Source organism: Oculina patagonica, chromosome 12, assembly GCF_052425735.1.
Source record: "Oculina patagonica isolate OP01 chromosome 12, crgOcupat, whole genome shotgun sequence".
Taxonomy (NCBI): Eukaryota; Metazoa; Cnidaria; class Anthozoa; order Scleractinia; family Oculinidae; genus Oculina; species Oculina patagonica.
Genome location: NC_135769.1, coordinates 10696019 through 10723059, shown reverse-complemented (window position 1 = coordinate 10723059; position 27041 = coordinate 10696019). Strand labels below are relative to the sequence as shown.

At 37.9% G+C, this 27041-nt stretch overlaps 3 protein-coding genes and 1 long non-coding RNA gene across 4 annotated transcripts in view; 2 read left to right on the top strand and 2 right to left on the bottom strand.

Moving 5' to 3' along the window:
- The window catches only part of LOC144633398 (uncharacterized), a 993-nt gene extending 203 nt beyond the window's left edge, over window positions 1-790 (bottom strand). Inside the window, exon 1 of the mRNA XM_078492274.1 lies at window positions 1-790. This exon is cut by the window's left edge and continues 203 nt beyond it. Coding sequence (XP_078348400.1) covers window positions 1-790 — 790 coding nt within the window.
- A 113-nt stretch (window positions 791-903) lies between these two features.
- On the top strand, window positions 904-1905 carry LOC144633396 (uncharacterized). Its single transcript, XM_078492273.1, has one exon. It carries the CDS (start codon window positions 904-906, stop codon window positions 1903-1905), a length of 1002 nt encoding a protein of 333 aa, XP_078348399.1.
- A 5163-nt stretch (window positions 1906-7068) lies between these two features.
- Window positions 7069-26110, top strand: LOC144633313 (uncharacterized). The gene is made up of 4 exons (XM_078492186.1): window positions 7069-7164; window positions 8768-8928; window positions 21907-22013; window positions 24049-26110. The coding sequence occupies exons 1-4, from the start codon at window positions 7106-7108 to the stop codon at window positions 24250-24252; spliced, it is 531 nt and encodes a 176-aa protein (XP_078348312.1). The 5' UTR covers window positions 7069-7105; the 3' UTR covers window positions 24253-26110.
- LOC144633030 (uncharacterized) lies at window positions 15896-17373 on the bottom strand. The gene is made up of 2 exons (XR_013566989.1): window positions 16612-17373; window positions 15896-16149 (listed from the first exon to the last, which is right to left on the bottom strand). It is a non-coding gene; the product is annotated as an uncharacterized LOC144633030 (long non-coding RNA).
- Window positions 26111-27041: the final 931 nt, after the last annotated feature.

The following is a 27041-nucleotide window of genomic DNA, read 5'->3' as shown; positions in this document are numbered from 1 at the left end:
TTGCTATCGCTTTAGCATGTTCTTTGATGCGTGTTTTGAGTGCGCGCGAGGTCTGGCCAATGTAAACACACGCACAGTCTTTGCATTTGATTTTATATAAAACACCTTTCGACGACTCTTCGCTGATTTTATCTTTGGGTTTTTTCAAAATATTGGCGATGGAACGGATGGGCTTGTGAGCCACTTTGACATTAAAACCTTTGAGAACACTTGAGATTCTTTCAGAAAAACCCTTGGCGTACGGTAGAACAACCAAACCTCGCTGTTCAACAACGTTGGCACCACTTTTTTGTTCGGCATTGGATTGACGACCATTACGAATAAAATTGATAGGATAATTATTCGCTGCCAGCGCTTTCAATACACGATTAGATTCAGATGACACTTCCTCCTCAGTGGATGGGATGTTCTTAGCCCGATCCATAAGAGTGCGTACAACAGAGTGTTTATGTTGCGTATGGTGGTATGAATTGAAGTCTAGATAGCGGTCGGTATGGGTGGCTTTTCTGTAAACAGAAACGGCTATCGAACCATCCATTTGCCTCGTTGTCTTAGTGTCCAAGAAAGCGATTGAACCTTCTGTTTCCACTTCGATGGTGAATTTGATGTGCTGGTTAATCGAGTTTAGGTGCAAATGAAATTCATCTACAAATTCTTTTTTCAGACACACATGACTGTCGTCGACATATCTAAACCACCATTTAGGTGGGTGTGGAGCCGAGGAGAGGGCCTTTTCTTCAACGTATTCCATGACCAGATTGGCTAAAATGGCGCTGACTGGTGAACCCATAGGACAGCCAAAAATCTGTTTGTAGTTTGTTCCTTGAAAAACGAAGAAGTTACTGTCAAGAACGAATTCTAAGAGTTTGATAATGTTCTCTATGGATAAATTTGTTCTTTCAGATGACGAAGAGTCAGAATAGAGTCAGCGCCATTTTAGCCAATCTGGTCATGGAATACGTTGAAGAAAAGGCCCTCTCCTCGGCTCCACACCCACCTAAATGGTGGTTTAGATATGTCGACGACAGTCATGTGTGTCTGAAAAAAGAATTTGTAGATGAATTTCATTTGCACCTAAACTCGATTAACCAGCACATCAAATTCACCATCGAAGTGGAAACAGAAGGTTCAATCGCTTTCTTGAACACTAAGACAACGAGGCAAGTGGATGGTTCGATAACCGTTTCTGTTAACAGAAAAGCCACTCATACCGACCGCTATCTAGACTTCAATTCATACCACCATACGCAACATAAACACTCTGTTGTACGCACTCTTATGGATCGGGCTAAGAACATCCCATCCACTGAGGAGGAAGTGTCATCTGAATCTAATCGTGTATTGAAAGCGCTGGCAGCGAATAATTATCCTATCAATTTTATTCGTAATGGTCGTCAATCCAATGCCGAACAAAAAAGTGGTGCCAACGTTGTTGAACAGCGAGGTTTGGTTGTTCTACCGTACGCCAAGGGTTTTTCTGAAAGAATCTCAAGAGTTCTCAAAGGTTTTAACGTCAAAGTGGCTCACAAGCCCATCCGTTCCATCGCCAATATTTTGAAAAAACCCAAAGATAAAATCAGCGAAGAGTCGTCGAAAGGTGTTGTATATAAAATCAAATGCAAAGACTGTGCGTGTGTTTACATTGGCCAGACCTCGCGCGCACTCAAAACACGCATCAAAGAACATGCTAAAGCGATAGCAACAATGGACAGAAATTCCCTATTGGCCGAACACCATTTGCTCAACGATCATGAAATTGATCTGGAAAATGTTGACATTATCGACCGGTCTTCAGTTTGGAGACAAAGACTTTTCCTCGAAGCGTGGCACTCAGTCCGAGATGGAAACGCTATTAATGAACACGTAGCATTCCCAAACATTTATAAGAAACTTAACAATTTTTAATTGCATACCACCCCCTATTCTATCCTTTTTAGTCGAATTTTTAGAATTCCACTCCCAATTTTATTCAGTACATTCCTTGTCACCTTTTTCTGCATTTTTTAGTTTTTATTCCTTTAACACCAGGGACGCCGTTTTAAATTTACATATTGCTGAAGAAGGCTACAGCAGTAGCCGAAACGTCCTGTACATATTTTAAGCCAGTGTCAACTTTTATCAAATAATTTTTAATAATTGTAAGTTATTTAGTGGAACCTAAGTAGCTGTTATTTTTGTATTATTAACGTTAAGCCAGAAGATGAACAAGTTATTTTCCTGCGCGTAATGATAATTTGTACGATTCCCATTTTGAACTTACAACATAAATACTGGCGTTTCGATTCTCTCCAGGCTCCGCGCGCTTACTTTTCACCTCTCCCCGTTCCTCTTCCTATTTCCCAGCCCGAATCGCCCGAAACACGAAAGAGACCTCTGCGGAGGAGAGAGAATAGTTAGTCACATTTTATATGAAAGGCTATGCAACTCAAGTATTAAAGAAATTGTTAAATTAAATTAATTAATTAATGAAAAGTAATAAATAAATGCGAGACATTGCGGTTGTACTTGTGATCCTTGCAAGAAAGTGACACTAAAAATCCGTGGGAACGGTTAATTAGTTACAGGCGACGTGATGTTGTTCTCCTGATCAAGTGGTTCGGGTTCGACGGTTGGCCGATGTCGTGAATTTTAAATTTGTCATGTTCTTTGACAAAAGAAGGTCTAATTTCAGTTAGTGAGTATAAAAGCATATTAAAACAAGTTGTCTCATTTCAGTTTTTGGATTGTTACTAGACTTACTTTTGCTCATTGCTTTTTTTGTCTTATGAGGTAAATGGGCGGGAAATTGTTCTTTGCCATGTCAGTCGGTTGCGTGCAAAAGAAGGTTTGTTTCCGTAATCTTTCCGATTACCGAAAGCGATAATTCTGCGAGATTGGCATCTTAATAATATTAATAGTGCGGTTCGTTTCTTTCGTTCTTTTTGTTTTATTTTGACAGGGACAGAATACTGTGGCATGAGCCAACACAAAAGGCAAAATGTTTGACGGTTCACCGATGTCGTGAATTTTTGTCATATTCTTTGACAAGACATTTTTTTTTTGTCACAGTGCCAACCTTCACCCAAGAATACAAAGGGTAGCAGCAACCGGTCAGGGACCAGCTGTGCGAGTTACGTTCTAATGTTAGAGATCTTAAATCCCTTAATGGAGAAATATTCTCTACTAAGGCGATCAAGACCTAATTTGCATATTTTTTTGGAGACCTAAGCTCGTCAAATAAAAGAGCCAGAGACCGCTACAGAAGAAAGATCATTGTGAATATGAATCCCTTTCACAGTGGTTAAATCCCAGTGCCAGTGTAGTGAATATCATTTTCCAAGGCATAAAAGAAAATCCAATTTCCTGATCTCTTTATTTACCGTTACTTTGAATTTATAGGCGACACTGTTCAGCCGACTTTCTGGATGTTCATCTGAGCTTGTTTCTGGGTTGCTAATTTGAAACAATATGGGAGGGGTTGTGGGGATTTGAGCAAAATGGGTCGATTTTGTGTATATAATTTCTTGCGGTGATTGCTCTTACGTTAGCGGCTCCTAAGTGAATTTAATTGAATTTAAATAATGGTGGAGATCGAGAAGGTAGAGGACTTTAAGGGATAAATCGTTTTCTTTTGTGGCATCGTGGTTGCTTCATTTTTTTTCTGCGTTTAAAGTTGAATAGATTGTTTAGTTCTGAATATGTTACATATAAATCACACTTTAAAAATAAATATACTTGTGTTCTTTTGCTTATTTTTCGCATTTATGTCCTGGGGGTAGGGGAATTTGATCCACAAATTTGACCATTAGGTGGGGAATTTGAACACATTTTTGGCCCTGGGATGGGAATTTGAAAAAAATAACTTCAAAATTCCAAATGCTTGGGGGTTGTCTTGGAAGTGGACGTTGAAGTTTCGATTTGATCGGCACATTATTATTTTAATTTTGTCCCATATTGATTGTGGCAAGGGTAAAGTTTCAGTGACCTTTAACAGTAACTAATGCGAAAACATTTGAAGAATTTTTTTAATCAGTTTAAGCTAGTCAACAGTTGAAAATTAATTTTAAGAAGGTTATCCTCTGCAACATTAGTCCAATTTCAGTTAGTGAGTATAAAAGCATATTAAAACAAATTGTCTCATTTCAGTTTTTGGATTGTAACTAAACTTACTTTTTCTCATTGCTTCTTTCTCCAATGAGGAAAATGGGCGGGAAATTGTTCTTTGCCATGTCAGTCGGTTTCCTGCAAAAGAGGCTTGTTTTCGTAATCTTGCTGATTACCGTAAGCGATAATCCTTCGAGATTGGCATCTTAATAATATTAATAGTGTGGTTCGTTTCTTTCTTTCTTTTTGTTTTGTTTTGACAGGGACAGAATAATGTGGCATGAGCCAACAAAAAGGACTAGCGTTTGATTATTATACATTCACGATTCTAAACACAAAAATTTCCACCTGACAGGTCAAAGAAGACAAAAAAGCTATATCAGAAGTTCAGAACACACGTGTAAAGAGGATTTCAGTGTTAGGTTATATAACGTCATGCTATGTGTTGATATGTCAAAAGTTTAGAGTACGCATTGCATGCCTACATGTACGTCATTCAACCGTGATACCGTGCGGTCGTAGTTAAACCATGTGCTCGTATGTAAAATGGCGAATCTTGTCCATTAAACCGTTGTTGTTGAGTTTATTCTTCGCCTCTCAATTGTCCGCCCACGAACCAAATCAACACTATGTTAAATAACGGATCAAGTACCGAATAAAGAAATTTTCGTAAATGGCTGTGCTCCTGTTGGCTGATATGTTTTGCTGGACTGTGCTATTATTTACCCCTTCGTGACCCTCGAAGTATCATTGCATGCGTACCATGACTGATAGCACTCTTCGAAGTTTTAAAATTGAGCAGCGCTCTTAAGTTCGTACTTTGAATTTAGGCAAAACTGTTCAGCAGACTTTTTGGATGTTCATCTGAGCTTGTTTCTGGGTTGGTTATTTGAAACAATATGGGAGGGGTTGTGAGGATTTGAGCAAAATGGGTCAATTTTGGGTATATAATTCCTTGCGGTGTTTGCAGTTACGTTAGCGGCTCCTAAGTGAATTTAATTGAATTTAAATTGAATGTAAATAATGACGGAGATCGAGAAGGTAGAGGACTTTAAGGGATAAATCGTTTTTTTGTGACATCGTGGTTGCTTAATTTTTTTTTCTACGTATTGTTAAGTTCTGAGTATGTTACATATAAATCACACTCTGAAAAGAAATACACTTGTGTTCTTTTGCTTACTTTTCGCATTTATGTCCTGGGGGTAGGGGAATTGATCGACAAATTTGACCATAAGGTGGGGCATTTGAAAACATTTTTTGGCCCTGGGGATTGGAATTTGAAAAATAAACTTCAAAATTCCAATTCCCTGGGGGTTGTCTTGGAAGTGGATGTTGAAGTTTCGATTTGATCGGTACAGTATATTATTTTAATTTTGTCCCATATTGATTGTGGCAAGGGTAAAGTTTCAGTGACCTTTAACAGCAACTAATGCAAAATATTTGAAGTATTTTTTTAATCAGTTTAAGCTAGTCAACAGTTGAAAATTAATTTTAAGAAGGTTATCCACTGCAACATTAGACTAATTTCAGTTAGTGAGTATGAAAGCATATTAAAACAAGTTGTCTCATTTCAGTTTTTGGATTGTTACTAGACTTACTTTTGCTCATTGCTATTTTCTCCTATGAGGGAAATGGGCGGGAAATTGTTCTTTGCCATGTCAGTCGGCTGCGTGCAAAAGAGGCTTGTTTTCGTAATCTTGCCGATTACCGAAAGCGATAATTCTTCGAGATTGGCATCTTAATAATATTAATAGTGCGGTTCGTTTCTTTCTTTCTTTTTGTTTTGTTTTGACAGGGACAGAATACTGTGGCATGAGTCAACAAAAAGGACTAGCGTTTGATTATTACACATTCACGATTCTAAACACAGACATTTCCACCTGACAGGTCAAAGAAAACAAAAAGCTATGTCAGCACACACGTGTAAAGAGGATTTCAGTGTTATGTTATATAACGTCATGCTATGTTAAATAACGGATCAAGTATCGGATAAAGAAATTTTCGTAAATGGCTGTGCTCCTGTTGGCTGATATGTTTTGCTGGACAGTGCTATAACAGGCTAATATATAACATTAGCTTTGTCGAATGTGTGATTACATGTCAAGAACATATATAAACTTGTTGTAACTTGCATGTAGTAGTGCTTAACATCGACTTGGGCATTCACATATTTAACATTGGCGTTGTCTCAGTATGGCGTTTCTATGCGTACAAAAATAGCCTCCCCCAAAAATGGTGTTTGCTTCTAGAAATAATGGGTGAGATTAAAAAAAATTGAGTCGACGAAATAAAAATTTACTTTAAAAAAATGAATTGTGGAGTACACGAATTAAACAATGGTTTTATGTTTAAAATTTTATTTGAATTTCGAAAAAGTAAGACAGGCACGAACACGCCATATCTCAGTCCTTCTTGCAGAAAAGTTCACATGTTTTATGAAGATATAGCACCCTTTCCGATACGCCACTCACGCAATGCATCCTTTAGATTTACGTCAACATCAAAATACATCCTTTAGGTACTAAAACAAGTGCAGTGAAATAAACGATTGAAAAGATTGGATCAAGAATCAATGGCACGTTATTAAATATCCTTTTGATTAAAAACAGGGTTTAAAGTAAAAGAAAGGACCTTTTTCATGTAAAGGGCTGAGATTTGAAACTGTGATTGTAACATGCCACAAATTATTCGTTGCTCTGTGTTCTGTCTATCGGCTTTATAATGACAGTGGTAAAAGATCAATTCTTAAAGCTTTCCCTTGGTCAGACATATGCATAAATTGTGTCACTTCTGTGTTGGCACGATCGCGATTTTAAGAGTTAAATAATTTTACATTCGCAGCATTTTGAACAGCTTTTGTTCCTACCCGCCTTAACCTCAAACGTTTACTCGAGCGATCTCTCCGGAAGAGATTTGGTTCATTTTGATAAAGATGCAGCAGTTTTCACCGGAATCAGAGCGCAACGACCGTAAAAAAACGAAAGTTCTCTTGATAGTGTTGAGAATAACATTAACGGGGGGAATGTTGGCATTGGGAGGATGGAATATTTATCAACAGATGTCCATAAATGACATAAAACGGTACGGTAAGTATACATGTTAGAAGTGCTTGTTGATGTTTTCTCTCCATCGTCTTCCCCTCTTCATAATCAGACTGTAAACACGCAATATGTTCTCCAGGGAACTTACTTTCCTTAGTACATTTATTGGTAATTATATGGTATTTCCCTCAAAAAAAATATTTGTCTTTTCGGACGTAATTTATTATAATTACAACTAAACCCATGAGCCACACTTACTGGTGAATTCTACTGATCATTGCGCGATTATTATTTTTCTTGAATCAGGATTAGTTAATAGGTACATTTGACAGTCTTTCTCATATTTTCATATCTGGCACGATTTTGCCGGTAAACATTCTGGGTTTCTAAAAAAGAAGAGCCAAACGGGAAGATAAAAATAGTTTTAAATACTAAGTTTGTCGTTATATAGCTTAAATTCATTTACAAAATCTCCCTGTGATGCCATTTAAAAAATTAAAGGTAAATAAAAAAAAGGTATGAAGGGGTTAAGCCCATTATAACCCCTGCATACACTCTTTCTTTTTTTATAAGAATAGAATTTTCCAAACCCAGGCGGAATATTCTTATTTTTCTGCCGATTTTAGGCTGAAAATATTCTTAACCCTATTCAGACCGGGGGGGGGGGGGGGGGGAAGGGGGGGCTTTTGAGGCCCGCGCTGACTTTGAACTTTTATAACTTTTTTAAGATTTCACCAAACGCTGCCAAACTTTCTGAGTTTTCCTAAAATTTATCTGGCAACAATTTGGTAGGGTTGGATGGTGTGTCAGAAACTTGACATCACCATGGCAACGGCATTTTGACAGGCATGTTTTCCCAAATTTGTAATTTTGCGTGTTTCTGTTAATAGAAATCAACTTAAATGGGATTATTTTTACATTTTTACGGGTTTAAAGCACATTTTTATTCATTTAGAGTACTTTGCAGTGATTTTGGGTGGTTTTCTGGCATTTTGGAAAAATTTTGAAATCCAAAATGGCGGATCCAAGATGGCGGTTGTTTTGACATCATGATGTAATTGTCACGTCATGTGACGTCATCATCCCACGTGACGTATACCAAAAGAAAGAGTTTTGGACGTACAATACATCCTATAAGTTTCATGGTGATTGCTTAAATATTCTGGAACTTACATAGGGGGGTCCGAAGCACCCCCCCCCCCCCCCCGGTCTGGGAAGGTCCAAAAAAGCCCGGTCTGAATAGGGTTAAGAACATTCTTAGAGCAACCAAGTATTGGGTAATCAATTAATACAACTGTTTGGTGTCCAGATATATACGGTATCGTGTTTAATTGTGCACATGTCCCATTGCTTTTCGTTTCCAGCCTGGCCGTTTTGGCTTAAAACAAAGCATTCCTCACAGAGAAAAAGTGATGGAAATGAAAATACCTGATTTTGTTTCAACCAAACACTATATTTTTTTTTTGACTGATTGACTTTTTTTGTTTAGATTGTTTTGCTTGAATAAATGTCGTAAATGGCAAGCTTAAGGTGATGTGTAAATTCAGGTTAAGCTCATGATACAAGAAGAACTGATAAGACCAGCCGATTGCACCCCAAACGTACTGGTTATCAATGTTTTGACACTGTGTTCATATCTCCAGACAATTGGCTAACGGAGGTTCCAGTACTGATGACAATGTGCCTCATAAAATCGAGCCAAGCACTTCTTATCGAATCTGGAACAAGCAAACAGCCTCCCTTCTTCAGCACGACCCGAATAATGCGATCAATTGTAATGGCAGCTCGGGTGTGAGTGATCAAAGTAAGTTGTTCTTTATGGGGAAGAAAGAATATCTTTAGCTCGGTCTTTTACCTGCTAGTTGCACTGAAATTTTCTTGTAGGAACTTAGTATCCAAAATTGCTATAATAACACTAGGAGAGGTTTTTTTCGGAAAAAAACGCACATCGGGTTTCATATAATTTGGCCAGCGGATAGCCGCTTAATAATGTTACCGTATACCTTCGCGGGTGTCCTTAGCCCAAAAAAAATTGTAAGTGCGCTGTTTTAAACTCAGCCACCGTAAACTACATATCAATACAAACTAATAAAATGTACAATCTGAAAAAAAAAAAAATCCCTCCAATTATATTTAACTGCACGGAAAGAACGACCCTGAAACCCGAAATGGCCGGTGTCGCTTCTAGCGAATTTGGAGTTTTACGGGTATCGAATTCAGTCGCACGAACAAAACTTCTGCATAATATCAGCGACAAGGAGTTCATCCACTGTGACGAGCTTTACTTTAATTCCATGCACAGAAGTATCGTTATATTTTTTTCAGATGTGCATGTCACGAGATTAAGGATTTGATCACCAGGTAATACGCAAATCATTTCTGTCAGCAATGGGGAGGGTTCTATCAACTCGAGTAGTCGGCGTGTGTCTGTCATGCGAAAGACAACAAAGTCAATGTTGCTAACTCGAGCGCGTTTAATTTGCCGCAAATTAAAACAATAATGATGAAGACGAGAGCTATAAAACATTAAAACAGTGACATAATAAAAAATCATAACGAAAAATGCTACATAAACGATGGGGAATGGTTCACACTGGGTCAGGTACCGATAAACAAAGTACGGATCAAGTGACCATCGCGTACGAAAGGCCTAGTCTTAATTTAGGCGGCGGAATAAATTATATTAATTATCATTCGATGCAATGTTTTCTTCCTTTTCATTGGCCGAGAGCCCACTACGTGATCTGCAAATAACTGCTCACAAATAATGGTCTGCTCGTGCACATTAGCGTCTGACAGTGATTTTGCTACAAATAATATTCTGCTTGCTCATGCGTAGTTGTGTCCACTTTCGAGAAAAATGGCAGCTTGTTTTCCATAGATGGAGAAGAGCGGTTGGATTTGTCTACTAGGCCCGTAAAAAACATCAAAACTACAAAGAAGGCAATGGAAACTTTGTATTTCGCGATCGGCAATAACTAAAGATAAAGAAATGGATGAAGACCAGCTCGTATTATCGAAAGCAAAGTTACGTTTTCGTCTGCGTTAAGGTATCAGCCACCGTTCAAAAGTGTTTTTCTAAATTTGAGAATCTATCATGTTTAGATAAAGCTCTTCAAGGGCGTTCTTTTACAAAAAGTACACAAAAAGGATATTTATTTTGCAAAAATAAATGGTTTTATGTAGCTTGTTTCGTAAGTATTTACCAGCTTCCGGTGAAATTCCCTCAAACTATCACTTCCGGTTACATTTTCGCGGGCTTTTAGGTTATAAAGGCGCGGTTACATCACCTTTACGCTTATGGCGTCAACGAGTGTATCTGGCCTGAATGAATCAGCGCATGAATGTGCTTATGTCTTTTACTCCCTGTTTGGCATTTTCATACAATCTTATATCGTGTTGAATAAATAGGCCTCGGATATTATTTTAGTCCTTGGCTTTATCATAGTCTAGTCTAGCAATTTCATCAGTTCAATCTATTCGCTCAGTCAGTACCTACAATGTATTACTAGGTATGCTTTTTATGTACGGCAAATGACAAGCCAAAAATAATTAGTGTTCAAACAGATGGTTTAAAAAATAGCACCTCTATACTTATAATTTACTTTGTATGGATTACAGTTTCACCTAAACTTCCCACTTGTTGTAACCTACCATTGGCATTCAGGTTGCTTATAGGTCTAAACTCTAAGTTGTGCTTGTTGTGGTATTGGGTTAATTTGTCCTAAATGCTGCAGGGGTCATGAGAATTCCCAGTGGTCGTTTTCTTTACTGTTATATGCTAGTGAGAATTATGTTCTCTTCTTTACTTTCACATTGTCAGTGGGTTGTGTCTGTTGCTTTGGCTTCGGGTGGGGTGCCCGCTCACTCGTACCTCATGGCGGGCTGTGGCGGGTTCTCCCTCACCTTTGCTGGGATAATAGTTTAAGGTTTCCATATTTTAAGCTTTCTATCCTTGGTATAAAAAATTAGAGGCCACACCCGTGGCCAAAATCTGCCAAATGGTAGTCTTGTCTTTTATTATCCCAGCAAACAGAGCTTTGCCAAAGCAACACATACATATTTGTTGATATGCATGGCATCTAATCCAGGAGGAACAGGATACATAAAAATCTTATTTCTCCGCGAAGGTATTGCGCGATGAAGTTTTTGCAAGGTTGATTATGATAATTACCCGTTCAGATGTCCTGTGAACGCGTCACGAAATCCCAGCTCCATTGTTCACGCAAAAACATATTTACAAAAACAAGCGGTCAAGCGCCCAATGCGGGCAGTCGGTTTCCGCACCAACAATGAAAGCCGATCGGAAATTAATGTTGAAGAACCGGTTGAAGATCTAGAAAGTGGCCACACTGAAAAGAAGACGGGTACTGTTCAATGGAAACAAGAACCCATAAATTTTGAAATAAAACTACAGTGACGGCGGATACTGCCTGCTTTGCGAAACAATTAGGGTTTACAATCGACGATATTTGTTGTCTGAAATCAACTTTATTCTTACCCAGCTAGAACTACTAGTCTCATTTCGGCCAGCCTGGTTTTCTTTTGTGTTGACCGACCGAAATTTCGAGGCTTCACCTTCACTTTCAGCTACAATCGCTGTTTGTTACCTGCTTTGTTCCGCTTTCGAGTCTTCGGCACACAACCATTATTAAAATTATATAACAAACAAGCGACTCCGTACGTGGAGCGGAATTTTGAATTTTCTTTAAACTGTATAAAGCACGATTTGTGTCCGGTCAAAAGATAAAAATATCTCTGCACATTCCGAGTAAATGTTTTGCCTGCTGAATGCAAACTGTCAAGCATCTATTGTTAGGGAAGGATGACCCTTCCTGGTAAGCATCAACCTTGACGTTCCAGGCGTTATAATCCCATCATGGGTAAGACTCCGCAAAAAAATATGTTTTGCTTGTTTTCTGAAAAAGAAAATTTCGACAAGTATAACGTACGTTTTTAACTCCAAGTCGGCAGCCTCTGAACCGGTTTGGCTAAAATTTGGCCAGCTTATTGCCAGATAGTTGTTCTCCAAAACGGTGCCTGCGATTTTTGTTTTCTTTTCTCATTTTCGAATAATTTATATTTTTCCACAGGAAGTGCCGATGATTCGTCTCCCCTATCTTCATCTGCCTATTACAAAAGAACAAACACACTTATTAAAAATCTGAGAGACGGTTTTTTGAAAAAAACGTGTTAAGTGTCATTGTCGGAGAAAGTGTTCGAGACCTTGGAAGTCGGGGTCAACCGATTTTCCTGAAACTTACTGCAGAAGTTACCCTTGATGAGATATTCCAAAAACCATTTGGGTTTGGTTTTCTGTTCCAGGGGTGGTCCCATATTGAGCCTTCAAATCATGAAAGGAAGGTTATGGCAGTGTGGGACATGGCACGAAATTTGGCCAACTTTTAATAAAAAACCTCTACCCAAAATTGCCAAAACTTAGATGTTCATATTTTTTAACTGCCTAACTAGCAAAAAAGGACACTCATATATCAGGAGTTATCCCAATGCATGTAGAACAAAATTCAGTTAAGAAAAATTTTTTAGTTCTTTAACTAATTTGCATATTGTCAAAACCAATAGTTCAACATCCATACTTATTATATTTATTTTCAAACACTTTAATTTGCCTTGGTAAAGATTAAAGTTCTTAGGAAAGCTGTTATTAGCAGTAATAAGACGAGTAAACACAAATTATTACTGTTAAAATTGCCAAAAAATTAGAAAATCAATACTGATGAAATCAGTTTGTTCTTCTCCAAAGCTTGTTCCTTAAAATATAATGTGCATACAATAAATGAAGTCCGTATAACGTCTACATAATAGTTTACTATACTAATATATACACTTCTTCATATTCATGCTTAACTTGCCAAAACTGAACATACCAAAGCGTATTAAACGCTCCTCAAATAAAGTAAGTTTCAATATTTTGGAAAATCGTGCGAGTAGAAACATCTTACGGCGTAATCGTACTTCCTGATGATCGTAACATTCTGCATTTGTTGACAAAATTCCTTTATAGTCCCTAACAATCAAATAAAATTATGATGCCGCTCAGTTCTTTGCCATTGCTGTTTCGGCTGCGTACTGTCCATTCGCCATTTTGGATTATGAAGTTTTCCTGTTCAGACGTTTTATTTTTTCAACAAAAGTTCTTTGTTTAAACACGGAACTGATCGTTTCACTCTTTCATTTTGGTCACATTTCATTAAACCTGGGTGGAACTTGACTGTTTAGCATATGACACGGGTCCCCAAATCAATTAGGTGGCCAACAGTAGCTCAATAGTCTATTTCTGTTTTTAGATTTATGTTAAATCGTATTCCTGGAACTTTCGCCTGTCATTTCTTTAAAAATCAAAATTTCTACCGTTTTTTAGGGATTTTTTTGAGTTTAAAACTGCCTTACACGTAATGATCATAATAGTGTGCCTCACCAAGCTAAACTAGAAATAGCTGACACTAGGTTGCCCCCGGTGTTAATCAGTTTTTCTTTTCTGTTCATCCTTTTCTATATTCCAGAAAATTGATTGGAAATTAATTTTCTGTTTGGGAGGTTTATGAAGAAAACGCTCCTTGTTGGCTTGTGTTTTTTAATGGTTTCTGGACTTTTCTTCATAAAGATGGAAAGAGGACATACGTTTTAGTTAAAGTCAAGTAAATAAACAAAACAACACGAAATTAAGCAAAGAATTCGGAAAGATTTATGATACGGTAAATTTAATTACAAGAACGGAACAGCAGTATCTTGACATCATTTTGTCATGTTTTGCTTTGGTGAGTGATCTCAGCTAGACTCAAACTAGACTTTAGAAAAATTTCTTCGCCTTTATTAATATGACACGCCGGGGCGAAGGTCGACCTATCACGACTTGCGTCGATCGTTTTCGCGTCTTTTTCGCTCACTGGGCCGCTTTGCGGGGTCGAACTCGCTTCACTGTCAGTGTCAGTGTCGAGGATAAACTTTAGAAGCAGCAAAACGTTTTTAAATTACCATTTGAGCCGGTCCAATTGTTTTCTATATATTTGGGCTGAGAGCCCAAGCATGAAGAATGACATAAGAATGATCAACCTTAAGCTATAAAAGAAAAGTCCGAAATAATTTTTCACTTCTGTTAATGCAAATGCCTGCCGTGAGTTGCCTGCCGTGTTGCCGCATATCATCTTGTTAATCTCGTCAGAACGTGGACTGATCAAGACTTTTTTGTTCAAGTAGTTTGCGCTTGGTAAATCGCGGTATTGGACAAAGGCTTTCTTATCGTAAATTGCGGTCAAATTTGTAGATACGTTCGTACGCGTTCCTAGACAAATTTCGTATTTGTCTTTATGGGAACGATCAACTTTTTAAAAGGAAAGGATACCAAAATAATTTCTCACCTTTGTCAATGCAAACGCTGGACTTTCTAAAAGACGTTCGCTTCTCGTTTCCTGTTTGGCGTGCTGCGAGTCTTAAATAATTATCTCGAGATCTCTTTTGAATTTCTATCATCTTGTAAATCTCGTCCGGAGGTAGACTGATCAAGACTTTTCTCCGTTCAAGTAAATTGCGCTTGGTAAATCGCGGTATTGGGATAAGGCTTCCTTATCGTAAATCGCGGACAAACTTGAAGATACAAATTTAGTCTTCGGGGCTTTGTGAAATGACAGCATCACTCAGAAGTAAAAATGTGGATTTTCTTACTTCTCTGCGAGTTAATTAACGCGAACTTTTTTCAATAATTACATTGCTTTCGGCTTTTAGACATTGTGAAATGAATAGGTCTCGAATAAAACCTCAACTTATCTTTACTCCAAGCAAGAAATCGTTGAAGCGTTGTCATATCGAGTGCGCACGTTTTTTCGCTGATTGATTGTCATCATCACCCAATCACCACGCAGAGATTCGTTCATCTTGTTCGTTTATATTAACCAATCACCTTACAGGCATTTATCACACCTCCCGATACATACTTGCGGGCTTTCTGTCGGCATTCTACACAACCCCCGATACTATTTGGGCGCCCATTTTGGTCAAATCGAGATGGGACCACTCCTGGAACTTTGAAAGTAAAAGTCAGAAAACCAAATTAAAGGCCAACTTCTGCAGTAAGTTTCAGGAAAATCGGTTGACTCCGACTTCCAAGGTCTGGCACACTTTCTCCGACAATGACACTTGAGAGGCAAACGTGATGTTTATCGTTTTCTGCCGCTTCGGCGGGCCTGGAGCTTGATCGTCTCAATTTTGCTTTAGTTTTAAGTTTTCGTCATTTTTAAAGGAATAATTCATGAGCTTCCAGAAAATGTGCCCCGGTATCAGGACCATGGATAGACCATGGTCAACCATGTTTTGAACATGGTTATTCATGGTTGGTGACCATGGTAAACCATGGTCTGACCATGGTTTGACCATGGTCGACCATGAACGTTAAATTGCACAAGGCTGACCATGGTCAACCATGGTCAAATTGACTGTGAAAAGAACAAGGTCGAACATGTTTGACCATGGTCTAAAGCCATGTTTGACCATGGCCAACCATGGTAGCAAAATGACACACCATAACATGAAATAACATGGTACACCATGAAAAAACATGGTCAACCATGTCCATTCTTTCATGCAGACCATGAAAAAACATGGTCAGCCGTGTTCTCTGTTTATCCCTTGCATCATAATTATTACAAACGTTCTGTTGCTAATTATTATAACAGATGAATATATATATATAATGCATATAAGGAGCCCAATTAGTTTACATTTGTAGACATAAAAACATAACAGCCATTAAGAACAGCATGAAACAAAGTTTTATTGGGCTAACACTACTTTCTTGTATACACTTTCATTAAATACCTATGTGCATTCAGAAACAATGTCTTAACTCAGATGCCTTTCTTTCACTTCAAAATTTGAGGCTTATGGTTTCTGACTCAGACAAGAAAAAAAAGGCAGACTTAGCTGGTGGCTGTCTTCTGATAAGATGCATGATAAAGTTCAGTTCTTTCTAGTTTGTCCAGTTTGGAAGTTGTCCTTGCTCTACTTTAGCCTGTAAAAATAAATCAAATGCATGCCCCAATTAACTCTTAATTTGTATTTAAGTAGCTATAATGATTTGGTATTCTCATTACTAGAGCACACGAACTTTGTGAGAGCTTGCAAACCTTAATAAGATCAGATAGCACTAATGCCTTGGGAAATTTACAGTGTACATGTATTAAATCCACAATCCACAACAGTGTAAAAATTTACATCCTGATGAAGCCTGTAAGCAGCTATAAGCTAGTTGGAAAATTTTAATTCGGTATTCAAATTACTCCTTAACGAAATTATAAGCGGGAATTTTTGTAACGGAGGTCACACGCACAGCCGAAATAATTTCACCAAGCATATCCAACGGCTACAATGCATTTCGTGCAAATAAAGTGTTATGATTCTTTAAATGAAAGCCTCTAGTTCTGTGAAAGCCCAGCTGGTTTAATCAGGGAAATACAATGTTATTTGTACTCACCGAACCGCTCAAGTTGTAAACGACTGCCCAACTGCCATAGTGTTATGACACCACAGAAACAAGGCCTTTGATCAGCTCTAAGAATCACCAGCTAAGTACACTATTCGCCTTTCGTTTAACAAAGCACAATCTGTTCTTTATAATATCTGTACAAAGCGAAACACATACTGACTGTACAGTTTAGAATAAAAAACAATCTCACATGCGACGAACGATCACAAAACTATTCAAAACCACGGCGCCAAAAGGAGAATGAAATAACGATGAACATGACATCACGTGGGATGGTTTGCGTAACGTGATTGGTTTCTCAACAGAATTCCGCTGGAAAGTTGAACTGCGGTCTCAACAATAATGGCGGAACGGCTGAAAGCTGTTCGAATCTTGCTCTTTGCGATCTCATTGTGGTGAAATTGTCAAGGTTTATAAAGGAATAAACGGTGAGAATGAAACACATATCAGGTCGTCAGTTTATTTGCCAAGGTTTTCGACAATTTTAAGGGTGGAAAATCTTTCTTCATCCACAATGCAGGAGACATTGATGTGAACGGAAAGTGGACTCTGGCGGCTTAAAATTCTTTATCTTGTTTATCTAAGCTCGGTATGCATTATGCTTTTGTTGTTAAGTAATGCTCATTTTTTTTTAATTTTTAGTATTTGAGGTTGGATTTAACAAAAATTGACAGAAATTCAAGGCCTATAATTGAACTCCAGTATTCATATGAAAATACGTCAAGTTTATAATTGACACATAAGCTTATTAAAATCCTAGAAAACCCATTAATTCCTTAGAATTTCCAGAAAGCTAAAAATTTATTTTGCATTTAAGGGAATTGGTAAAAAAATAGTTCACAGTCAGCCAAATGTAAGACATTGAAATGCATTATAATTATTATTTTTAATTACCTTGGCCATAGACAAACATGGTATTCCATGGTCTTTAAAAAGAAATTAAGAAGTCGCTCCTATAAGTAATGTAATAATTCTTTTAGCAAGTCGAAGCCACCGATTAGAGAATTCTTGGACCTGTATTTGATGAAATCGTACATTTATTTTCTGAGGTAAAATGATTTGTCTTGTGGTCTTTCTAGGACATGGTTTTCCATGGTAGTCCATGGTGTGTTGGCATTCTTCGTCCAGTGCTTTATAAAAGTTAACAGTTACAAGCTAAAAGTTATGAATATGAGTTTTAATCATTTATAAAACACCTTAGGCACCCTTATCAAAACAAGGATTTTTAATATTAACAATTATGTTACCCGACCATGGTTGACCGTGAACCATGGTCAGTGGCCAAAGTGGACAATGGTCAGACACCACGGTCATAGCATTGTCAACCATGGTCAACCATGGTTGACAATGAAAAACCATGTTACCATGGTCAACCTGACGCCGGGGTGTGGTTTGTAGTGGTTTGTATTAAAAACAAAAGCGCTGGAGCAATCCGCGCGCAGACGGTCCTGAAGGGTGGCTGATACCTTAATTCAGAAAAAAAATGTTCGGCTCCCACGAAGTTTCCGAAGGTACTTGTGCGAAACAATTTCAGTGATCGAATGATAAAACAATAGCGGAACTCGGTTATCGTAAAATATCGTGATTTTTGCTCAACCTCGTCCAAGAACTGTTAAATGTTTCGCAGGAAACTCGCCTGGCTGCAACCTCGGTTAAAGATTAAAAGCTGTTCGATGTTGTTTCACATTCATTTTCGTGAGATAAGATGGTGTTTAAGTGTGAGTTTTTGCTTTACAAGATGACAGTCACAATCATAGATCGAAAGGAAATAGGCTTGTTCCGACGAAGGCGAAAATGGCGACTTGACACCGACCGAGTGCATAACGTCCATTACGACCATTGACAACGACTCTGCTTTTCTACACGTTTCGAGATCTTGCAAGTACTATAGATTCTATTTGCGAACGTGAAATGAATATCTTCGACTTCGGCCATAAAGGTTCCTTTTCGGCTGAACTGCAGAAGCACACGCTCTTGAAAGCGGCTTTTGTATGCAGCCAGTGAAATTAATAACACATTTTAAGTATTTATTATTGAGATTGATCATAAGACTCATAAGTGACAAGGATTACTCCAGGTTAGTCAATTCCACATATTTGTTTTTACAGAAAAGGCTTATCACAAAGTATTAGAAGTGCAACATGCAGAAAATTAATTTGCAAAACTATTGCTTTCATCAATCCTGTTCTATCTTGCGTAGCAATGCCTGATGGTAACAGAAAATTTGCAAATCCATTGCTTTAATCAATCCTGTACTTTCTTGGGTAGCAATACCTGAAGGTCACAGTTAATTTGCAAAAACTATTGCGTTAATCAATCCTGTACTGTCTTGGGTAGCAATACCCGAATCATTCGTGATTTGTGTAATTTACCGGATAAGTTAAACACTGAGACTGCTCCACCTTCTGTCAGTAATGACAAAGAATATTCCACCCATGTTGTCCGTGATAATACAACGGTATTACTGTGTACTGTGACCACAACTGGAATCTTCTTCTATACAAAGAGGCTTATTATATCAAACGCCTAGCACCATCCCTGAACAATGGACTAAAATCTAGCAGAGAACTCTATCTATTCTCCTGACTAAACTTATTTTTTCCGTCTCCTCGCTCACAGTATTTAAGATCTATCTTGTATGCTAATTTTATAAGTCTGATGATGGTATAGCTTATACCGAAACATTACAATCTATTTTTAAGATTTTTATTTGTTGTCTGAATTGTTGGACACAATGAACTTATTCGGGTTATCCTTCGTCCTTTAAATACCCGAAGGTCACAGTTAATGTGCAAAACTATTGCTTTAATCAATCCTGTTCTGTCTTGGGTAGCAATACCTCATGGTAACAGTTAATTTTCAAAATTATTGCTGTAATCAATCCTGTACAAATTTGGTAAAAATAATTGCTTTAAATAAGTTAGCCCTTTTTCGCCCCCTTATAAAAAAATCCTAATCGTCGCATTGGAGACACGAGTGCAAAAACATTTTCAACTGTTAGTTCCGGATTTTAAGGATGGGACCTAAAAACTGAACAATTTACAAAAGGTGATACCTGTGCACGCGCTGACATTAATTCTGGTCAAAACTTCATATAGACACGCACATTTCCTAAACGTTGCATGTTGATGATTTGATGGAAAAATTTCTTTAGTGGTATTGGCTGGAAACCATCAGACAGTAAGAGAATACAAAGCAGTTTTTAGTGCAAATGCTGGATAAATTTGAAAGCAACTAGACTTTGTTGTCTGGCAGTGAAGACCACTAAATTTTGCTTCGTTCCTATCTGTTAGTAGTGTTTGTTTTGTGCCCTAAGCCAGGGAAATTAACCCAAGTTTTGTCACGGATTGCGTTTAGTTGAGCTGGCTACAGCAGTGAAAAGTGATCGAGCGATAATATTAATTCACGGTTTATCGTTTTCTCGTCTTAGCTTGTATTGTTTTGTATTGTCCGCCAAAAAATATTTTTCCTTTGAGCGTAAAAAAAAAAAACTCAGCGCAGATAGCTTTAACCGAATTGTAACCATTTCTTAGAGTATCATTTTTACGTCACGTGATTATTTAATATAACACCCCTTCCATCTTCATAAACACACAACATGTCAACCCATGGTGTTTAGCTACCTACGCAAATTAGTTGAGGGTTCATTGAATGTACCCTCAGCTAATTTGCATAGACATTTCTTGGGGCTCAAAGCTCGTCTTCAAAATCGTGCGGGGCTTTAGTTATATTTCAATTGGTAGCTTCGCAATTGTTATGTCAATTTTGGTACGTGTAACGAGAAAGTCCATAGCGTGAGATCTTCATCGAAAAAAAAAGAAATCCCCCACACTAAGGGTCGTGGGAATCTTCGGACCAAATTACGTGGCAATCCGTAAAATTCTCATACCCTATGAGACACTTGCATAGAAACAAAATTGCTTTTTTTCGCGTTTAACCCTATTCAGACCGGGATTTTTTGGACCTTCTCAGACCGGGGGGGGGGGGGGGAGCTTCGGAAGCCCCCTTATGTAACTATCAGAATACTTAAGCAATCACCATGAAACTTATAGGATGTTTTGTACGTCCAAAACTCTTTTTTTTGGTATACGTCACGTGAGATGGTGACGTCACATCAAGTGACAATTACATCATGAAGTCAAAACAGCCGCCATCTTGGATCCGCCATCTTGGATTTCAAAATTTTTCCAAAATGCCAGAAAACCACCCAAAATCACTGCAAAGTACTCAAAATGAATAAAAATGTGCTTTAAACCCGTAAAAATGTAAAAAAAAATAATCCAATTTAAGTTGATTTTTATTAACAGAAACACGCAAAATTACAAATTTGGGAAAACATGCCTGTCAAAATGCCGTTGCCATGGTGATGTCAAGTTCCTGACCCATCATCCAACCCTACCAAATAGTTGCCAGATAACTCTGAAAGTTTGGCAGCGTTTGGTTGAATCTTAAAAAAGTTATAAAAGTTCAAAGTCAGCGCAGGCCTCAAAAGCCCCCCCCCCCCCGGTCTGAATAGGGTAAAAGGTTTATAAGCATTTCACGCCTTTTCTGTGCCATACGCTAACACTTCGGATACCGCAGGCGCCTCTGACTGAGCATAAACCAGCCAGTAGAAGATCAGGATATTCCAAATGAGTCCCAAGAGGCGCTTATGACAGGAATACATTTCGCGCTTTGTAGGCGCTTGTTTGTGGGACATGGAAAGAAAATAAGTCTTGAAGCAGAATATCGGCGATTTAATTCGCTATGAATTCCTTGGCAACCGCCTATCATACTTTAACATATCGAAAATGAATACCAAGGGTCAACCAAGATTTCGAGAAAATCAGGCTTGTTTTTAAAACAAAAGAATATGGCAATCGTTGCTATGGTAATCACTGCTTTAAAGAAACTAGTAAGAAATCAATCTTTGGTCAAATGTTGTCATTATGGTGAAGTTTTGCAAAAATCAAAGACTGGCTGCGGAGGTAATTTTCATTTTCAAAACAACTACCCCAAGGCTAAAAAACTACATCGAGCCTCCTGTTAATACAGAACAATATGTTGGTAATACTATAATCTTTTGGACAAGGGATTCGTTTTCTAGATGACCTTCCTGGGCCACCTCGCTCCCAGGGAAGAGAGAGACCCTGGGGACGAGGTTGCTTCCTGGGTATCAGAGTCAAAACAGTTCAAAGTGAGGGGAGGAATAGCTGGTAGAGCAGGTTGTGTTTAAACCAAGCGTAACGATTTAAATGTTCAACGTATGCTTATGATTAAAAAATCCGCATGCTTTCTTCTTAGCTGTCTTTACAACTCTGGGCGCAGGTAGAGATATGTTTGCCTTCACTGTGAATCAGAATTCGTACGTACTGGACGGCCCATCAAATAATGGACCAGTGACTGCTGTGGTAAGTATTTAGCGACAATTTTCGTTACAAATGAACTAAGGTTACTAGTGCGTCATAGAGTCTTCTGGGATGTTCTTCACACTAAGGGCAAAAGTTATCGCTGTTTTTTTATTATTTCTTAGTTGTCGATAAAGGCCCGCTGAAACGGGCAACATTTTTGTTCAGCTTGTCTCGCAACATTGTTGCATTGCAAGTTGAACGAGTTGTTGCCCGTATTACTACCGCGCGCTCGACTTGTCTCACAACACATTTCGATGTTGCAAGTTGCAGCAACATGTTGCACAAAGTAGAACCGAGTTCTACTTTTTGCAACATTTTTTTTTTCAACTTGCAACACCGAAAATTGTTGCGAGACAAGTTAAGCGTGCGGTAGTAATACGGGCATCAACTCGTTCAACTTGCAATGCAACAATGTTGCGAGACAGGTCGAACAAAAATGTTGCCCGTATTACCGGGCCTTAATTGTTTTACGAGTAGTTTTGTTTGTAGTTATCTAGCCCTTCAAACGGTTTCACCTCATATATATTTGGCATTTGCAAATTACATTTCTGAATTGGTTTCCTTTACCTGAACAGCTCTCGAGCTCACAATCACAAGCATTCCTAAACTTACCGTAAAAACCCGCAAATAAGCCGCACCTTTTTTCCAAAAACTTCTGCTCGAAAGCGGGGGTGCGGCTTATCTGCGGGAACATTCGAAAAAGGTGCCGTAAATTTTCGTGACCTGATGCAATTTTATGAAAAATTATGTACATTAATATAACATAAAACTGCAAGAGAGTACCAGTCATTGCTTTTCTTAAGACATATAAATTATCAAACAAGAACTTGAAAACAAAAAATGGGCGCTGGGTGCACAGAAATGGGCGCTGGTCGTGCATCAGTTCAGTGGCTATAAAAAACGTGATCTCAGGTTCGCATTCTTTATCCATAAACATTATCTTTTGATTATAGTTGTTTGGCATTAATTGTCTTAACCTTGAAAACAATTAAATCAAGTTGTAATTAAACTTTTCATTTTGCAATAATTCCTGCAAAACATCCTTTGACAACTGTTCTAAAGCATTTAACCTTATTTAAGCGATATTTTTAATTTTAGTTTACTCTTACCTAAATTTATGCAATGGTGAACACTTTCGACGCTCGATAAACACCACTCGATAACACCACTGTTCGAAAAAACGAAGTTAAAAATTGCTTTTAATTTTATCCGCTCACTCCAAACATTTGCATGGGCATAGCTCGAAGACCATTCTTTTACTGCAGCAAATTTTTGTTCCACTTGCCTCTCTCCGCGATTTAAGAATACGGAAAAAATAACCATGGTTTTCAAACTTTTGGATTTCTCCAACACCATGAACTAGAGAGAGTGGAGGCGTTTTATATTAGCCTTGCTTTTCACGTTCAGCCTCACGCATGATTGGGCAATAGTTTTCAGGGCGACGATACTTTTTTCCCGTAGGGGAGGAGGGTAAACGAGACCGACGAGGGTGCTCTGCCTTACACATGTACACTGGCCTGAGCTCCCATAGGTTGATTTTGCTTCACATAATCAGTTAGAGACTCACAGGTGTACCGCGAGGGAGTTTTTGTACCAGATTTGCTCATGTCGGCTTTCTCGCAATTTTTTCATGAATATTATTCATAAGTAATCGCATGATTTTCTTGGAAATTTGGGATAAATAAGCACTCGTAAATTTTTCAAACACTACAAATTGCACTCACCCTACGGGCCTTTAAAGAATTTACTTGTGCTTATTTATCCCAAATTGCACTCGAAATCATGTGATACAAACTGTATTGGAGGGTTTAGGTGTCGAAATTCATTTTGCAAATGTTGTCTAAAAATAATGATGGCTTCAAAGTTTAAAGTTAAATGATCACACAAGTCATACAGTTTTACCGGCCTCAATGAGATTCCAACCATCCTACTATTGGAGCTTTACAGTTTATTTACTTGTGTAAAAAGGTCGGCCAAAAACCCTCACACGTCAAGTGTCCACTCATTGAAAGCTTACTTGTCTTCTAACTTTAAGGCATACTCAAGCTCAAGTGGAGGGACTACTATAACGAATTCAATGAGATTCGTACCATCATACTACTGGGGCTTTACAATGTTCAAAAGCGTGGCGCACAATACCTATCTGGGCTGCAGTAACGACGGAAGCGCACTTCTGATAGACATGGCCAGCACAAATTATCCGGATCCACGAGCTATGTTCAATACCATCCTTATATAATCATAATAAATACATGCCTTTAATATACAACTTTTAGCAAGCTGTGTATGTTTTACTTTTAATGTATCGGGAAATATTTTAATTAATATCAAATAAGTGTTTCATTTTCGTTTTTACTGAAATCTTGTTTAGTTCCTTCAGGGTACCAAAACTTTTAAGCGATCTACGTTTAGCACGGGTTATGTTTATAATGGGTACGTTACTACTTCAAAGGGACTCTGTCACGGGGTTTTAATGCTTTTTGTTAAAAAAATAAAATAAAATAAACTTGGCGATTAGGTCTTCTCGTACACGAAATATACCTGGTACATCAAGATGGAGATATAAAGTAAATTATTGTTGAAAGAAGAAGGAAGTCATAATAAATTTTAGGTTTTTTTCCAGTCCATGGGACAAAACCTGAATTTTTCAAGTTGAGGTCTCAGACTAAAGTTCATTATGGCATCACGATAACATTACTTGTTTATCGCTTCAGTACACTTGCATCGTGCAACAAATTTGGACCATTGTATTAATTATCCGTAGTTTCATATGTCTTTAGGCTTTTGAGTTTTCTAAGTGAAACTGGCGACAGTGTCCCTTTAAAAATTAACCACTGTAAAAATTTACGTTAGGTTATACGAGTTCCACTGCCATAGCTGTTGGAACAAGTAGCCATGGGGCTTTATATACAGACCGAGTAGCGTTATTTCCTTTTGTTGTTATTAAACACTAGTTGCGTTATTAAACAATTATTCGCCGAAGGCGAAGTGATTATTGTTGAATAATCCCCGAGACGAAGTCGAGGGGATTATTCAACAATAATCACTGAGCCCAAGGCGAATAATTGTTTTAGTATAATTTTTAGAGGTGATCATCAAGAACTTAAAAATAACGATAGCAAACAAGAAAACAGCAAACACGAGTGTTCGCTTGCATACGGTGTAAACCAGTTTATTTCATCGATTGGAATCAGAATTTATTTAGTTAAAGAAGTAAAACGGAACAAAACAAACACCATGAGAACGATAGATGTCCGGTACCTTTGTATGATTGTTGATGACTTCTAAGCAAATGTGTGAATCCTCTCGAAAATGAGTAGCTCTGGTGAGAAGAGAACTAAATAATGTTTGCTCAATCGATCTGACTGAGTTTCTCATCGATCGCTAAAACCGCCGTGTTTACGATCATTTCTAATGCCTTGAGAACCATCTCTTGAAAATATTTTCGGTCCAAAAGCCTTGGTAGTTAATTTGAAAAATTCCCAGTGTAACCAAGCCTTCAAAGCTATAATCACCTCGCGCGGGGTGAATATAGCCTCATAAACCGAGCTTCTCGACCAATCAGAATGCTTCAATTCTTATAATCACCTCTGAAATTATACTAAAACAATATACAACCGATATACAATATACAATACTTGTCCGCTAGTATGGTCAAACGGCTGCTTTTATCATGAATCGTTAACACCACTTGGAATGTAGAGATGGCAGCTGGGATGTCTGTTTTCTTTCTAATACTAAAACTCATGAAATATAACTTGTCTCTTTCGTTTATGTCTTGTTCTGGTACTTTACCTTAGAATAATTATTCGAGTTCCACTGCCATAGCTGTTAGAACAAGTAGCCATGGGGCTTTATATACAGACCTAGTAGCGTTATTTCCTTGTGTTGTTATTAAGCAATAGTTGCATTATATTGAAGCGTGACAACCGATATACAATAATATACAATACTTGTCCGCCAGTAAGGTCAAACGGCCGCTTTGCTTTGATCATGAATTGTTAATTATAACACCACTTTGAATGTAGAGATGCAAGGGATGTCTGTTTTCTTTCTAATACTAAAACTCATGAAATATAACTTGTCTCTTTCGTTTATGTCTTTTTTCTAGTCCTTTCTAACTATAACTGCTCGGTTCGTTTTTGGTTTGTGGAGACGCGAAATGGCATAACTCGCTTAAAACGCCTCGGATCGGCCTGAGAACCGCAATAGCAACAGACATAGCAACAAGACATCGAAGCAAGTTGATTTTATTGTCAAAATGTCATTATTTTTAGCTCTAAATTCGAAAGCGTTTTCTCCCATACAAACCTTAATAATAATAGATACCTTATTATAGAAATATAACGAAGCATTTTAACAACGCGAACAAAATTTACACGTGATACAATTAACGCGAATTTAAGAAACGTTTTGGTTAAGGTCGCGCAGGACCCTTGCTCATTAATATATTCATTAGCCAAATTTCTTGTTGGAGTGCTGTCTTGTAAAGCTTTAATTCACTACATTTTGAATATCGATTCCTCTAAAATTTAATAAGGATACCCAGGGATGATGGAATTACATCATGATTGTCCTTTTACTGAGAGATGACCGTTGTCTGTGATGTTACAAGCCCTTAAAAGTTTAACTGAAGATAATGCGATTTTGTGTCCAAGTTTTCAGCTAGCACAGCGCACCAAATTAAATGATTATATAGCCTAGTGATAAATCGTAACTTCTTTTGTGTTCCCACTAGAACGAAATTTTCGATCTCAAAAACCGCTGCAAGTTAATGGCTTATAAGAGAGTAAAAATGTGAAATCTAAACTTTGAAACATGCTCTCTTCATTTTGAGAAGGAAATTTAAAAATTCGCTCTAGCCAGAACACAATAGAGTACACCAAGTTTATGTTCCTCGCGAATCAACTCTTGAAATTCTATATCGGCGGAGAAAACTTGGACACAAAATTGCAGGTTTTGAGGCTTCCGAAGACCTTCCGAGTCGATGTTTACAACAACGTGTGCTTTATTTAAAGCTGTGAATCT